Source organism: Polypterus senegalus, chromosome 1 (assembly GCF_016835505.1).
Source record: "Polypterus senegalus isolate Bchr_013 chromosome 1, ASM1683550v1, whole genome shotgun sequence".
NCBI lineage: Eukaryota > Metazoa > Chordata > Cladistia > Polypteriformes > Polypteridae > Polypterus > Polypterus senegalus.
This window is the reverse complement of record NC_053154.1, coordinates 165,270,500-165,288,371: the sequence shown is the minus strand read 5'-3', so window position 1 is coordinate 165,288,371 and position 17,872 is coordinate 165,270,500. Positions and strand designations below refer to the sequence as shown.

The window sequence follows — 17,872 nt, the reverse complement described above, 5'->3', positions numbered from 1 at the left end:
CATTTAAAAAAAAAATAGCCCTCTGTAACATTATGGTAACAACTAACCATTAACAATACTTGGAGAATTTTAACTGAAAATATAGAATTTAACCTCTTGAACGCTAACCAGCAGTATTTACATTCACAGTCAAATATATAAATAGTTTTAATAACACTGCCATGAAAACAGTTACACCCCATTCAATATTTCCTCCAAGGTAATTTTTTATACTAAATGCTTTCAGTTCTTTAAAATCTAATTTTAACTAAAGGTACATGAGGGAAAACATTATTTTATGCCATTGAAGAAATGTACAAACTAATCCATAACCTACTGATATTATATGGAAAAAAATAATTGTCCCTTACACTTAACAGCTGATTGCACCACACTAACTGCAATGATAGCAAACAGTTCTTTCACTTTGTTTCTGGGGAACTGTAGCTCAGTCCTTTTTGGAGAGCTAATTTAATCCAGAAACATTGGCCAATTTTTGAACATGAACTGGTTATTTAATTTCTTTTCATTGCATCTCTATAAGGTGTAGTTTTGGACTTTGACCAATGTAAAACTTTAATTTTGATTCTTTACAGCCATGACTTTGGGTTTTGTATTGTTGCATTGCTGCATGATCCAGGCTACACTTCAGGATCAGTGGCAACTCATGATCGGATGGCTGGACATTTTGGAAATTCTAACACAGGCCAGAACCCAGGATTCCTTTAACTACTGAAAGCCACACACATAATGAGGTGAAAAAAAATCTCCAAACGATCATATGAAATGTTTACTTTCGATTGTTCTTCCCTTTATACTTGACGTGATGTGTTCTTATATCATCCAGAAAGCTTGAGGATCACCAAGGTGCTTTCTGGCAAATTAGATTTTTCTTTGTCAGCAATGGCTTCTGAGTTGCTACACCCCCAATTATGTCCATTTAAGCTCAGTGTCTTACTAATTGAAAAGTTATGAACAAAGCTTGCAGTTCTAATTACTCTTTTGTGATATCGTAGTTATATCTGCCCTGTGCCCATGAAGAAATCATACTGTTAAGAGTCACTACTGTTTCAAGTGTTTTTCACGGCTTGCTGTAGTCCCAGGTAGTTATAAATGGATTTGTAACCATTTCTAAACCCACATACACAATCTCAACAAGTCTGTTAACTGATCACTTTAGGAATTTCCTCTGAACATAGTGCTATGTGTTTGACTCTCTGTGCAGGAAACTTGATTCTAATGGTAGGGGACAAAAGAACTGAGGTTTATATTGAACAGCCTGGCTGTGTTGAAGGAGTTGACTATAATTATTCATTCTAATGACATGACTTAATAAGGATGTATATGCTTTATTTATTTTTTTTACATTGTTTGAAAACTTTATTAGATAAATTAAATAAGTTATAAATACTGTTATATGACCTTTATCTAATATTAGATTTAGTTGAGGACCTGAAAACATCCATAGTGTCATTAAGTTTAAAGTACAGAAAGGAACACAGGAAGAGGACATACACTTTTTTACATCACGGTATGATACATCTGTAATCAGAAATCTATTTGCTGTTTTATATGAAACCAGATCAATTTAACCTTCTTAGCATTACAGCCTTGCTATTATTAGGCTACGAGAAGACCCCTTTACACTGTTGCCTGGGTAACACTTGGGCCTGACACTTGTGCAAAACATGCCTTTACCATTGCTCGAGTTACACTTGGCACTAACGCTATTGCCAATTTTACAGCTCAAATAATCCTCCGGTCTAATGGTTACGTAAGACATGTCTATACCATTGCCTGAATAACACTCGGGACTAACGTTTTTAGCACTGCTTTTACAGCCTGAGTGATGCTTGGGTCTAATGCTATGGAGGTTAAGCTACAAATGTACTATATCCTGGGCTTTCATTTAACAGCAAAAGGATCTATAAAGAAGGCTTTTATCTACATAGAAAAAAATATAATACAGTAATTCATTCCCTTTCCCCACATTAGGATTGATCAGTCTGTATTGCCTCTCTAATCGGGGCAACTTCTGCTTGAAGTTCACTACTTACTGTAAAAATGGTAAGGTCTGATCTCCAGTCCCACAGGTAGAAAAGTGGGAACAGTTTCTCTTCTGTATCAAAATCCATACCCACATAAGTATAGATGTGGGACCTGATTGCAGCATTATAAAAAGAAACTTGTCGTTCTTCATAATCCAAATAAACACCAACTATCTTTGGCACCTTAGTCACAAACAGCTCTGTTCGTTCTTCTGTTAGTGCTTTAACTAAATTGTTTTCATGCCATAGAACCCAGTAACCTAAGGCTGGAGTCATTTTCAGATTACCCTTTCTTTCTGCAGAGGCTTTAATGACTCCCAAAGCCCAGCCTCTGTTCTCACCCATATCCACCTGCCAGTAACATTGACCTGAAATGAAACCTTCTGATGCAACAGCACAACGCCGCTCATTAAATCTTTCTCTATTGTCAGGAACTTCTCTCCATTCTTCCCCACGTCTCATTCTTTTACAATCCTCTGATATGATGAATTTAGGATGAGCTGTGTCAGGATCCAAAATGATATCCACTAAAAATGAAAGAGGATGGGACAAAGAGGAGATATGCAAGAGTTAACACTTAAATAAAATGATGATTAGACTATATGAGGGCATGTGAAAGTGTCCATTGGCAATTCAGTTTGCCAAAGCCAAGCTCAAAGTACATTTTTTGTGATAAAATTTTTATTAAAACAAATGTTAAGAGCTTAAACATACATAACTAATTTTAGATTCTACAGATAAAAAGGTAGCATGCCTGAAAAAAGAAAATAAGTTGTCCGTTAGGGCAATTTTTTTTTTTGTTACTCAGTTACTAGCTGGCCGTCTTTAGCAATTGTCAGAGGTAAGGGAAATGATAGATAGAATTGTTAATACTTATCCAAACTTTATCATAGTCAATTATATTAAATGTGGATCTCCTGGGTAAATGTTAAATTGAATAAAAGCATACTTTTAACAGTCAACTCACAAACATGCCGTGTTTACACTAGAATCCCTGAAGCCTACGAAAAAAGTCGAAATCCCAGGTCACTTTAAATTCTTATCATACCTCTACATCAGTGTCTTTTGTTTTGCAAATTTGTCAATCAGCACAAGCAGCAAGCAGCTAGCTCTCCCACCCCCCCACCGATACAGGTGAACTTCTCCCCGCATAAGCCACTTTATCTGGGTGTGGGGTGCTTGGAGTTGTATAGGGTAAATAATATATTATTTGGAATACATACATTTCATGTGTGTTCCGTGTCTACAACAATCTGGGTAAATGTAGTATAACAGGAAATGTAAGGCAAAAAAATGCTGAACACATACCTATAATAGAAACTTTTTCCATTTTATAGTAATAATGACATGAAGTGTATAAATGTGTGAAGACTTTAGTCCGAATATCAAATAAACATGTGCAATTTTATTCAAGAATATAACCAAAGAAAAAAATATTCAATATTCATGCTGCTGTCAAATGCACCACCTCAAATGTCAATCGACAGAAAGTTGATATGTCTTCTTGAATGGTGCAGAGGCAAGCACTGCTGTCTTATGAGCAAAAGGTTGAGAGGTTGTTTTGAGTAGTGAGCTGCTATTATTATTACTATAATAAAAACATAAAGTGCATCCGGAAAGTATTCACAGCGCATCACTTTTTCCACATTGTTATGTTACAGCCTTATTCCAAAATGGATTAAATTCATTTTTTTCCTCAGAATTCTATACACAACACTCCATAATGACAACGTGAAAAAAGTTTACTTGAGATTTTTGCAAATTTATTAAAAATAAAAAAAATTGAGAAAGCACATGTACATAAGTATTCATAGCCTTTGCCATGAAGCTCAAAATTGAGCTCAGGGGCATCCTGTTTCCCCGATCATCCTTGAGATATTTCTGCAGCTTAATTGGAGTCCACCTGTGGTAAATTCAATTGATTGGACATGATTTGAAAAGGCAAACACCTGTCTATATAAGGTCCCACAGTTGACAGTTCATGTCAGAGCACAAACTAAGCATGAAGTCAAAGGAATTGTCTATAGACCTCCGAGACAAGATTGTCTCGAGGCACAAATCTGGGGAAGGTTACAGAAACATTTCTGCTGCTTTGAAGGTCCCAATGAGCACAGTGGCCTCCATCATCCATAAGTGGAAAAAATTCGAAACCACCTGGACTCTTCCTAGAGCTGGCCGGCCATCTAAACTGAGCAATCAGGGGGGAAAGGGCCTTAGTCAGGGAGGTGACCAAGAACCCGATGGTAACTCTGTCAGAGCTCCAGAGGTCCTCTTTGGAGAGAGGAGAACCTTCCAGAAGGACAACCATCTCTGCAGCAATCCACCAATCAGGCCTGTATGGTAGAGTGGCTAGACGGAAACCACTTCTTAGTAAAAGGCACATGGCAGCCCACCTGGAGTTTGCCAAAAGGCACCTGAAGGACTCTCAGACCATGAGAAACAAAATTCTCTGGTCTGATGAGAAAAAGATTGAACTCTTTGGTGTGAATGCCAGGCGTCACGTTTGGAGGAAACCAGGCACTGCTCATCATAAGGCCAATACCATCCCTACAGTGAAGCATGGTGGGTGGCAGCATCATGCTGTAGGGGTGTTTTTCAGCGGCAGGAACTGGGAGACTAGTCAGGAAAAAAGGAAAGATGACTGCAGCAATGTACAGAGACATCCTGGATGAAAACCTGCTCCAGAGTGCTCTTGACCTCAGACTGGGGCGACGGTTCATCTTTCAGCAGGACAACGACCCTAAGCACACAGCCAAGATATCAAAGGAGTGGCTTCAGGACAACTCTGTGAATGTCTTTGAGTGTCCCAGTCAGAGCCCAGACTTGAATCCGATTGAACATCTCTGGAGAGATCTTAAAGTGGCTGTACACCGACGATTCCGATCCATCCTGATGGAGGTTGAGAGCTGCTGCAAAGAGGAATGGGCGAAACTGGCAGAGGATAGGTGTGCCAAGCTTGTGGCATCATATTCAAAAAGACTTGAGGCTGTAATTGCTGCCAAAGGTGCATCGACAAAGTATTGAGCAAAGGCTGTGAATACTTGTGTGATTTCATGTCCCACAAGTCCCCCATTTCTAGATATATATATATATATATATATATACGCTTATTAGGTTCCGCGCCAATTTGCAAAAACCTCAAGTAAACTTTTTTCATGTTGTCATTATGGGGTGTTGTGTGTAGAATTCTGAGGAAAAAGTGAACTTAATTCATTTTGAAATAACATAACAAAATGTGGAAAATGTGATGTGCTGTGAATACTTTCTGGATGCACTGTACATTTCATTTGAGTCTGTAACACCCGGTGTAAATTTTGGCTACTTGTAAAAGTTAGCACTTTTTTATTATTCAGTTTTATTCTGTCAGTGCCATTCACATGGTACAACGAACTTGCCCCTCCCTCTCTGAGGTGATGACGTTTATCTCCATTCTTTTCACAAGAGCAGCGATGACCACAGTTGGTGTTGTGGTTGATGTCTGCTCAGAACTATTTGTTGAAAACAAGAAGCCTGTCTGCATTGTCAGTACCATGCACCATAATGCGGAGTACGTGCAAGATGAAAAGGAAAAAAAAAAAGTTCAAATGACATCCATCCATCCATCCTCTTCCACTTATCCGAGGTCGGGTCGCGGGGGCAGCAGCTTAAGCAGAGAGGCCCAGACTTCCCTCTCCCCGCCACTTCTTCCAGCTCTTCCGGAGAATCCCAAGCGTTCCCAGGCCAGCCGGAGACATAGTCCCTCCAGCGTGTCCTGGGTCTTCCCGGGCCTCCTCCGGTTGGACGTGCCGAACACCTCACCAGGGAGGCGTCCAGGAGGCATCCTGATCAGATGCCCGAGCCACCTCATCTGACTCCTCTCGATGCGGAGGAGCAGCGGCTCTACTCTGAGCCCCTCCCGGATGACTGAGCTTCTCACCCTATCTTTAAGGGAAAGCCCAGACACCCTGCGGAGGAAACTCATTTCAGCCGCTTGTATTCGCGATCTCGTTCTTTCAGTCACTACCCATAGCTCATGACCATAGGTGAAGGTAGGAGCGTAGATCGACTGGTAAATTGAGAGCTTTGCCTTATGGCTCAGCTCCTTTTTCACCACGACAGACCGATGCAGAGCCCGCATCACTGCGGACGCCGCACCGATCCGCCTGTCGATCTCACGCTCCATTCTTCCCTCACTCGTGAACAAGACTCCAAGATACTTGAACTCCTCCACTTGGGGCAGGATCTCTCCACCAACCCTGAGAGGGCAAATGACAACTCATGCTCAAGTGGTATAGCGTTTTCAAATAGTGACACTTTCATGAACGCATGTATGTGTGCATGCATCACTATGTGTAAATATGGCATAATTCAGCCTGAAATAGTGCATCACTTTCAAGATTAAAGTTGTCCAAAACTTACAAGGCCCAGTCCATAACATGAACGATAACAAAGTAATGGTCTTGCTAGTTGATATATTTTGTGATTTTTCTACATACAACTAGTCTTGGTGGGCAGCGCGGGAAAATTTCTTTATTTATCTCATAGTTTCAAACTCACAATTATTAGTAATACTTTAATTACATTATTTGAAGTAATTGGATGGGATAAAATAATGCAACTACAAATTCAGCATGATTTCCTATCCTGCACTGCCTGGGGGTCAATTTATTTTGACCATCGTTATCTTAATCGGAGACATCTTATATTACCTAAAAACTAGAGCTTATTTAGAATTTGTTGAGAATGTATTAATGTGGCTAAAATAAGCCTGTTGGGCCACTGAATCTGTTTAATGTTTCAATATACATGAGAAACTATTTTATAATGGGTCTTTTATTCAGATAGTTGGGGAAAGGGTGGCTTTAGGTCTTGATTATAATCTAATGCATTGTCCAACATGAAATGTTATATTTTAGATTTAATTGGATGTTGTTTCACATATTGTAATGTGAGAGGGAGGTAATTAAACCTTGGGGACTGAACATAAATTTAGGAGAAACACCAAGGACCACCAGTTGCCAATTAACCAGAAACCATACTAGTGCTTCTTGATGCTAGAACTGGCTGACCCATTAATCCAGGTCATAGAGACAATTGCCCACATTTATAAACCACCTTAGAATTATTCCAAGGAATTGTACTAAAAGTCTGACTTGATAAGAATTTGTCCTATGCCTGAGTAGAACATGAGAGATACCTATGAAGCGTAAGGAGGTGAAGTTCACACTTTAGAACAATGGAAGTCAAGATTTTACGGCACTCCAAGCTGTACTATAGTAGTCCGCACATTGCCCTCAAGATAGGTGGGGCTGGAGGAGTGATTCACTGAAAACTGGCAAGCAAGTATGCTGAGCTCTGCATTCCACAAACACCTGAAATATTTGCCACACTATAAGCCTGGAAAAGTTCAAGAAGGCAAGTGGAGACTCCAAGGACCTTGGATAAATAGAAGATAAGGAGGGCATTACAGACAGAGACACATCAAATGAGCCTGAAATATGATCAGGAACACTCGGAAGAGTAAATGCCTAATGACTAGTTTCAGTAAATGTTACTTAACAAGGAGTTTCCCCATAGCCATAACAGGAATGTGATTCTTCTCAAATTATGACTGTGGACCATTCATTGTTAAATAAATACTCCCATTATTGAGCTTAACTGTCATTTGGTGTGTGCTTCAGTTTTTCTGTTGCGGTGGTCATTACAATACAGTTTACATCCATGAAAAGCTGTGTGCTGATAGTGTGATATGGCTTGTAATACATGTATGTGTGTTCATTCATACTTGGGGCAGATATCTTTATGTGTGTGCCATCAATCACACAAAAAACTTCAGGAAAACCAGCAAAGTCTAAGAACGCAGCTTGCATTAATTAACATTACCTCATGGGGAGTGGTGTAAAAATTGACAAATCTGCAACTACTTGATGTATACAATTTGTTATGAATAATATTCCATCTTTGTCAAATCAACATCTTTTTACAGGTTCATTGTTTTCAGAGTTTCCAAAACATTCAGCCTTTACCAGAATGTGCAAGCCAATCTCTGCCTGAATGCCATCTTGTGGCAGATCCTTGCAAGTTACAAAAGCTCAAGAGCTCTCCTAAATCCTGGTAAAGTTAGGAGTAATTTCATAAATGAGGAAAACTGATAAAAATGTTATTACTCTTACTCCTAAGGGTAGGACCAAATTTGCATCACTTTGATTTATAAGCCAGTTAGTACTGTTTTCCTACTCTGAGATGTTTGATAAATACAGGCACAGGTAACAGAAAAAATATTAGAGATTAGAAGACAGATTTCACAAGATTTCAAATCGAAAGGCTAAACCCAACTTGATTTAGTGGTTCTTGAGTTTAGCTATGGGGACCATCTGTGGGTGGAGCTTTTCATTCTAAAAAATGTGTGTTTTTACTTTGCCTCCCACCTAAATAATCAAGCTAGCATTCACAGTTTCTATGTTGTGGTGTTATTTCATAAATTACAAAAATGTCTTTTTACATTATATATTGATATTTAGCAAACCCATAAATTTATTACTTGGAAATAATGTTAATATTGGTTGTTAAGATTTTAAATCATTATCACCAAGATTTTCATTCTACTTTTCTGTGTTATGATTACTTAGGCTGTTATTTATTAATAAGCATGATAGCTATAGCTAGCTGTAGCCTTTCAGTGTCATCTGCTTTGGTGTCTACTCAGCTAGTCATTAATTGTCTTTGATTAAGATTCTGTCACTGAATTCTATGTAAGTCATTATACATGAAGCCTCTGGTCCCTTTAAAGACTAGAGAAGAGGTGATCACAGTTTTTCAAGTGTTGTTTTCTTCTGCCTATCTAGTGAGTAGGGATTTAAGGAGCAAGACTGCTTAAATTTCTTATAAAAGGAAACTAAATAGAAAAGTAGTAAGTAATAGTTTTAGGTCTAATATTGTAATATAGAATTTAAAAGTGCAATTTTAACAAATGTTTAGAAAAGTAAAGTCAATCATATACACACCTGCAAATTTGCTGATCCATTTCCACTCTAAAATATGAAACAGAAAATGTTTTTGAAGTTAAGTATTCAATAACACTCAAAAAAAAAAAAAAAGAGTGAGCATACCTGATTTGCGGACAGATCTCACTTCATCTGAAAAATTAAGGAAAAATTTTTTTATTAACAAGCAATCTAAATTTAGTTATCTGCTTCTATCTAGGTGTTATCTAGGCATAAGGACTTCGGACCATGTGATATTTCAGTTTTTCTTTTTTAATAAATCTGCAACAATTTCAAAAATTCTTTTTTTTGTCTGTCAATATGGGGTGCTGTGTGTACATTAATGAGGAAAAAAATTAAATGATTTTAGCAAATGGCTGCAATATAACAAAGAGTGAAAAAATGAAGGGGGTCTGAATGCTTTCCGTACCCACTGTATATCATGATATAAATGAAATCACTGTTTCTGTCAAAGTTAAAGGTTCCTTTTTACTCCCAAGTGAAATGCAAAGATATAATGTTAATTTTGGTTTACATATTATTTATTTTCTGTCGGAAGTTGAACATGACAAAAGTACTGTAGAACATTAAATGACTGTATTTCAAATAAATAAAGTAGGTATGTATAACAAACTAAAATCTTACTTCTGACCAGTCAAAAAGTGTTACAGGAGAACACAAACATAATGCACAACTAAATTATTTGGTCAACAAAATAAAGAAGTCTCAATTATGACCAGTCAAAAGCTTTCAAGTTTCACTGAAGAACACACTAAATTTGTTGGTCACCTCCAAATAAAAAAAATTAAATCTTAATTCTAAAATTTTAAATATAAAACAAAAATCTTGAAACTTTCATATTCTGCAGGAGAACACAGGGTAAATTCTTTGGTCAATAAATAAAATAGGTATTAATACAAAATAAAGCCTCAAAAAAACTACCTCTATACTATAGTCTTTCCTTTGTATAGATTCAAACTGTTTTAAATGGTTGGGAAACAAACCAACAAATAAATAGACAAAAAACATTCTGTATACTGCACATCCACAGTACAAATTCAAGCAGCTTTCAAACGTAAACAAAGGAGAACATATACAAAACTGACATATTCACACAATTGTGGTCAGCTTATGCACCAAGGCAAAAAAAAAAAGAAAGGCACACAAAATCCACATTAGTACAGCACTTGCTTGGGTCTTAGACTGCAAAGTATTGCCCTGTGTGTGCTCTAAAGAATGACACTGCTTCAGGTGGTAAAAAAGATTAGTGGTATTACCTGTCTTTGTGAAAATATGGTTTTGACACAATCTACAGTGCACACTACTCTGCTTCTTGTTGGTCTTTAAATAGCCAAAATATCCCCACACTACTGAATTCTTTGGACAATACTTTTCAACAATGTCCTCATTTTTTGTGCTTTGGGCTGTGTCCTCTGGGGTGTCTTCTTTGGTAACGCTGATTTTTTCCAGTTTTCGTTAACATTTTCTGTATTAATTTTCTTTTTTATCTTGCTCCCACTCCTGATATACTGTTATTTAACCTGATGTGGTTGTAACTCCAGCCACAAGATTGTTTCAGCGTGGCACTATTCTCATTATCATTGGCTTTCTGTGTTGTCTTTCAAAATATGGATAGAATTGATCTATTGTCTTGTATCAACCATATTTCTATTGAGAAAAAATTATTTTGAGATAATTATCTTTATTGTTTTATTGCCCAGCCCTAATTTATAGATATTATTAACTGATGTGATTAATTTCTGTCTTATCTTGCTACAATGCATAAGTATACAGTTAGTGGAATATTCAAATGGCATTACTGTGCAATGAGCAAAAGCCTACACAACAATGTTACAACTATCCTATAAATACATATGTAATTTTGTTTTTGAATTATTAGATTTAAAATACAAAAATCAAACTAAGGCGCTATATAAATAAAATGTATTATTATTATTAAAATACTTAAGCTAATATTCTTCAGTGAACAGATACCATTGTTATTTATTGTATATGACTCTAAAACAGATGGTATTCCCATGGAGGCTGACAGCAAGATGGAAATACCATTTTCCCCTTTGTGCCAGCACTACACTTGCCTTATTCCGTAAACAGCGTAAACATCTTCTCAAGGCGTGATGCCATAAGCTCACAGGGTAACTGATGCAGATTTTAATTAATTGTATAAATGTCTATAGTTTCTTGACATTTGCATTATTAATACCTTTGCAAAAAATTTCTCAACAGTTTGAGCAAATGAGTTCAGATAATAATACCCAACGATGCATTGATATTTTGTCCTGGGTATGGCGTTAATCTACATCCAGCCCTGCAAGTAGGCCCTCCAACCTGCAGGGAAAAAACCTGGGGGTTGGTGATAGAATTGGTACTCTAGTCACCATAAAAAATCTCACACTGTTCCACTCCATCTGAACTAGTGTGGTGCTGAGAGTCACCCATTGCATGGCTGCACTTGGGTCCTAATCTGGGTTCCTGAGTTGATTTGTCATGTGGTGAGTGCGGCAATGCGCTGTATCAGCGCGTGCTCCTAACCTCCTCCTCCTCCATGGATATTACAAAAAATGTAAAATTAATTTTAAAAGAAAATAATCAAGTTATCATACCCAGTTCCTTGGAGAGATGACAAGCAAGATAGAAATTGGCTAAAAGAGGAAAAAGAATGGATATTTATTAGGGCTGGGAATTGACAAAAAAAATTAACTAATTAATCACATAAATGTATATAATTAATCATGATTAATCACATCTAACATTAAAACATGTAATCATAAAACTCGCAATTAAATAAATATACACTGAATCACAAAATTAATTCAGAACACAAAGGAATTAAAAAAATGGCACAGTTTAAATTTAAATAATGACTTTAAACCTAACCTTTTAACAAAATACTACTTGAGCAAGTACAACCTGAATTTGAAGTCAAACAGAATTCAATAAGAAAATGAGGCCAATACATTAATCCTCAGATTGGTACAGCATATGAGACACAGATGTGTCAAAGTAAAAAAAATGCTCAAAATGACAGCTGACTTTGAATTAATTGCTAAGACTGATTTATTTAAAATAATACGGATCACTTAAATGGGCATACATTGATTAAACCGTGGTGAAACTCCAAATAAACTATCCTCATTACCATCAATAATTTGATGATTATACTCTTCGCAAGCGTTTTTCAAGTGGTGCACCATGGAAACAACAGTGTAGTACCCCTGGGTCCAGACCTGAGAGACACACTCCTCAGGTAGATGAGACCTGTCTGAGGCAGACAGGACTACCTGGAGAAGTCGACATAAAACCAGCTCTGTGATCGCTGTTTTGCAGACGCAGCACTCAGAAAACACTTCAGCAGCCAGGAGATGTGTTGGGGGTCCATCTGCATGGGTGCGTATTCGCCAATGACTGTCATAGAGCCGAGGGTCTGTGGGCATACGAGTTGCCTCTGACCCCGGGTCAGTGAAGTGAGGCAGAGAGAGAACCGCCTGTATGTGAGGAAAGGGACGAAGCAGCTGGGAAATGTGTCCAAAGTGCTCACTAAGTGCTATGGCTGTGAACAGCAATCTCTGAGCTGCTTTTTTTGCTGTCCCCTATCCTGCCTCTTTGGACAGTTTAGCGCATCTAAGAGATTTAATGCTTTTTTGGTTGGTAGAATTGTGGTGTGCTTTGGGATTTTTTTGGGTTACAAAAATTGTGCCACCACAGAAAAAAGGTTGGAAAACACTGCTCTACCTACACGTTTGCTCCTGGCATGCTAAAAAGGATCTCTGCAGCTGCTATCTCGCTTAACTGGCATTGTGCATTACTTGGATGGTTATGCTGAATTCTTTGCATAAATTAGTGAAGATACTGCAATCTGGAATAATAGGTAGGGATAATCATTTCACTTCTATTTCTAGAATTTTGTCATTATATTAGGGCAGTCAGCACTGTAAGCTACCTGGCAGACCAGTGAGTTAAATACAGAGGTACTAGACCAGGGGTTTTGAATTAAAATTTAAAAAGATCTGATGAACAAACTTTTCTGTATCAAAGGTCCAAACCTCACATTTGTGCTATGATTCAGATCCTTACATACAGTATGTAGTCACTGAATGTCGATACCCCTCTCGCCACCTTATCATGGTGGAAGGGTTTGAGTGTCCCAATGATCCTAAGAGCTATGATGTCCGGGGCTTTAAGCCCCTGGTAGGGCCACCCAAGGCAAACTGGTCCTAGTTGAGGGATGAGACAAAGGGCGGTTCAGCAGACCTCCTATGATGAATAAAAAATTTGGATGGCATTTTCCTCTCGCCCAGACGCGGGTCACTGGGGCCCCCCTCTGGAGCCAGGTCTGGAGGTGGGGCTCGATGGCGAGCGCCTGGTGGCTGGGCCTGCACCCATGGGGTTTGGCCGGGCACAGCCTGAAGAGGCAATGTGGATCCCCCTTCCCATGGGCTCACTACCTATGGGAGGGGCCAAGGATGTCGTGTGCAGTGTGAATTGGGTGGTGGCCGAAGGCGAGGACCTTAGCGGTCCGATCCTCGGCTACAGAAGCTGGCTCTTGGGATGTGGAATGTAACCTCTCTCAAGGGGAAGGAGCCTGAGGTAGTGCGCGAGGTCGAGAGGTTCCGGCTACACATAGTCGGGCTCACCTTGATGCACAGCTTGGACTCTAGAACCAATCTTCTTGAGAGGGGCTGGACTCTCTACCACTCTGGAGTTGCCCCCGGTGAGAGGCGCCGAGCGGATGTGGGCATACTTATTGCCCCCTGACTTGGAGCCTGTACATTGGGGTTTATCCCGGTGGACAAGAGGGTAGCCTCCCTCAGCCTTTGGGTGGGGGGACGGGTCCTAACTGTTTGTGCATATGCGCCGAACAGCAGTTTGGAGTACCCACCCTTTTTGGAGTCCCTGGAGGGAGTGCTAAAGGGAATACCCTCTGGGGACTCCCTCGTACTGCTGGGAGACTTCAATGCTCACATGGGCAATGACAATGAGACTTGGAAGGCCGTGATTGGGAGGAATGGCCCCCCCGATCTCACCCGAGCGGCGGTTTGTTATTGGACTTCTGTGCTCCTCACGGATTGTCCATAATGAACACCATGTTCAAGCATAGGGGTGTTCATATGTGTACTTGGCACGAGGTCACCCTAGGCCTTAGTTCAATGATCGACTTTGTGGTCATATCGTCGGGCTTGCGGTCACATGTCTTGGACACTCGGGTGAAGAGAGGGGCGGAGCTGTCAACTGATCACCACCTGGTGGTGAATTGGCTTCGATGGTGGGGGAGGATGCCTGGTAGGCCCAAATGTGATGCGAGGGTCTGCTGGGAACGTCTGGCAAAGTCCCCTGTCAGAAGAAGCTTCAACCCCCACCTCCGGCAGAACTTCGACCACGTCCCGAGGAAGTTAGGGGACATCGAGTCCGAATGGGCCATGTTCCGTGCCTTTATTGATGAGGTGGCTGACTGGAGCTGTGGCTGTAAGGTGGTCAGTACCTGTCGTGGCGGCAATCCCCGAACCCGTTGGTGGACACCGACAGTGAGGAATGCCGTCAAGCTGAAGGAGGAGTCCTACTGGACCCTTTTGTCCTGTAGGACTCTGGAGGCAGTTAAAAAGCCAAGTGGAATGTGGCTTCGGTGGTTGCTGAGGCAAAAACTCGGGCATGGGAGGAGTTTGGGGAGGCCATAGAGAATGACTTTCGGACGGCTTCGAGGAGATTCTGGTCCACTGTCTGGCATCTCAGGAGGGGGGAAGCAATGCAGAGTCAACACTGTTTATGGTGGGGATGGTGTGCTGCTGACTTCGACTTGGAACGTTGTTGGTCGGTGGGGGGAGTACTTTGAAGACCTCCTCAATCCCACTAACATGCCTTCCAATGAGGAAGCAGAGCCTGGGGACTTGGAAGTGGGCTCCCCATCTCTGGGACTGAGGTCACTGAGGTGGTCAAAAAACTCCTTGGTGGCAGGGCCCTGGGGGTGGATGACATACGCCTGGAGTTCAAGGCTCTGGATGTTGTAGGACTGTCTTGGTTGACACATGTCTGCAACATCGCATGGACATCAGGGACAGTGCCTCTGGATTGACAGACTGGGGTGGTGGTCCCCTTCTTTAAGGGGGACCAGAGGGTGTTTTCCAACTACAGAGGGATCACACTCCTCAGCCTCCCTGTAAAAGTCTATTTGGGGGTTCTGGAGAGGAGGGTCCGTCGGATAGTCGAACCTTGGATTCAGGAGGAACAGTGCGGTTTTCGTCCTAGTCGTGGAACAGTGGACCAGCTCTACACCCTTAGCAGAGTCCTGGAGGGTGCATGGGAGTTTGCCCAACCAGTCTACATGTGTTTTGTGGACTTGGAAAAGGCGTTCGACCGTGTCCCTAGGGGAATCCTGTGGGCGGTGCTCCGGGTGTATGGGGTAAAGGACCCCCTGATAAGGGCTGTTCGGTCCCTGTACAACAGGTGTCAGAGCTTGGTTTGCATTGCCGACAGCAAGTCGAACCTGTTTCCAGTGAGAGTTGGACTCCGCCAGGGCTGCCCTTTGTCACCGATTCTGTTCATAACTTTTATGGACAGAATTTCTAGGCACAGCCAGGGTGTTAAGGTGGTCCGGTTTGGTGGACTCAGGATTGGGTCACTGCTTTTTCCAGATGATGTTGTCCTGTTTGCTTCATTAGGCCGTGATCTTCAGCTCTCTCTGAATCAGTTCGCAGCCGAGTGTGACACGGCTGGGATGGGAATCAGCACCTCCAAATCTGAGCCGGAAAAGGGTGGAGTGCCCTCTCAGGGTTGGAGGCGAGACCCTGCCCCAAGTGGAGGAGTTCAAGTATCTCGGGGTGTTGTTCACGAGTGAGGGAAGAATGGAGCGTGAGATCGACAGTAGGATTGGTGCAGCATCCGCAGTGATCCGGGCTGTGCATCGGTCTGTCATGGTGAAAAAGGAGCTGAGCCGTAAGGCAAAAATCCCAATTTACCAGTCAATCTATATTCCTACCCTCACCTATGGTCATGAGCTATGGGTAGTGACTGAAAGAACGAGGTCGCGAATACAAGCGGCTGAAAAGAATTTCCTCCGCAGGGTGTCTGGGCTTTCCCTTAAAGATAGGGTAAGAAGCTCAGTCATCCGGGAGGGGCTCAGAGTAGAGCCGCTGCTCGTCCGCATCGAGAGTCGTCAGATGAGGTGGCTCGGGCATCAGATCAGGATGCCTCCTGGACACCTCCCTGGTAAGGTGTTCCGGGAGGAGGCCCAGGGAAGACCCAGGACACGCTGGAGGGACTATGTCTCCCGGCTGGCCTGGGAATGCCTCAGGATTCTCCCGGAAAAGCTAGAAGTGGCCGGGGAGAAGTCTGGGCATCTCTGCTCAAGCTGCTGCCCCCGCGAACCGAACTCGGGAAAGCGGAAGAGGATGGATGGATGGATGAATGTCGAAATAAAAAAAAAAAAAATTAAAATTACCACAACATTTCAATAATATTTATTTTCAATTTTCAGTAAGGACTTCAAACAGGTGGACCCTTTGAATTTAATTGGCCTTGTACTTGTATGGAATACAAATAACTATCTTTTAAAATAACAAATAATAAAAAATACAGCTTAGCCAAAAGGTGAGGCTGTCAATTTACCAGTCAACCTACGTTCCTACCCTCACCTATGGCCATGAGCTTTGGGTAGTGACTGAAAGAGCAAGATCGCGGATACAAGCGGCCGAAATTAGTTTTCTCCGCAGGGTGGCTGAACTTTCCCTTAGGCTTCCCTGCTTAGACTGCTGTCCCGGCGACCCGACCTCGGATAAGCAGTGGATAATGGATGGATAATAAAAAAAAAAAAATAAGAGTGGACATATCACATTCACATTTCAAGTAAAAAAAAACAAAAAAAAAAAAAACAACCAACTGAATAAAAACAACTTTAATTGAACATTCATTTGCATGCTGCTGGGCTGTAAATGAATGTGAGAGGAATCTGGTGTATCTGTCATAGTGGGCTCTCAGATCGGTTATTTTACTTGCTCTAAATTCAGACTGCCACGGATGTACTTGCACAAATGATCAGTGGTTTCCCTTATAATGGCGCTTCACTTGCTACTTTTTACTAAAGCCACTGTTTCAGAACACATGAGACAAATTGGTTTTGAACTACCCACATGAAGAATGAACATTCATCTTTGAAAGTTCAGTTTTCTATGCCAACTTTTTTGGAACAAGTAATGCTCCCTGTTGCTCCTTTGTTTCTGTTATTTCCTTTTGCGGCATCTGCACGTTTTACCCATGCACTGTAACAATTGCTTTGATTCTCGCTCCATTGAGTGACAAAAACAGACGCACATACCTCGGGTGGGGGGACAGGACTTTAAATACTGCCAATGGCTCTGAAAAACAGAAGATTTATTGGCAGGCCACTGCTCCGAATGTTTCCAAAGCTGCGACTCCTACTGCTATAAATGTGAATGTGTGGATGGCTGGCTGGTTGCTAGGCATATCAGATATGAAGGGTTACAGGCGACTTCAGATTTACAGTGTACTGCATGTATGCATTTATTTGTTTTTGTGAAACAGAATCCCGCTGCAACATTTCATTTTAACATCCCCCTCAAAATGATCATTAAACTATTATAGTGTCCTTTTAGTAAATGACACATATTTGTAACAATAAATAACAAATAACTTGTTACTATAGTATTTTATTAAACTGTAACAGTTTAAAATAAAAGTTGTGTTTTGTGCACTTACTCACCAAAAAAGAATGAAAGTTTTTTTGAATATGGAGGTGCATGTAGCATAGTAGATACAATTTTAAAGTGCTTTGTGCATGGTAAAATTAAGGCAGCCGTGTAATAAAAGTCAGCAATTTCAGATTTGATTTCTAAACTGGGTAAACATTACCAA

General features: G+C 40.8%; 1 protein-coding gene across 4 annotated transcripts in view; it reads right to left on the bottom strand.

Annotated features, from left to right (window-relative positions):
* Positions 1-489: 489 nt before the first annotated feature.
* Positions 490-17,872, bottom strand: part of LOC120534433 (butyrophilin subfamily 2 member A2-like) — a 74,431-nt gene continuing 57,048 nt past the window's right edge. For all 4 annotated transcript variants that reach the window (XM_039762024.1, XM_039762015.1, XM_039762008.1 and 1 more), the window contains exons 7-10: positions 11,614-11,652; positions 9,116-9,142; positions 9,011-9,037; positions 490-2,554 (exon numbers count right to left, since the gene is read on the bottom strand). In XM_039762024.1, the coding sequence (XP_039617958.1) occupies positions 1,971-2,554; positions 9,011-9,037; positions 9,116-9,142; positions 11,614-11,652 (677 nt within the window). In that variant the 3' untranslated portion in view covers positions 490-1,970. The remainder of the gene's footprint in view (positions 2,555-9,010; positions 9,038-9,115; positions 9,143-11,613; positions 11,653-17,872) is intronic.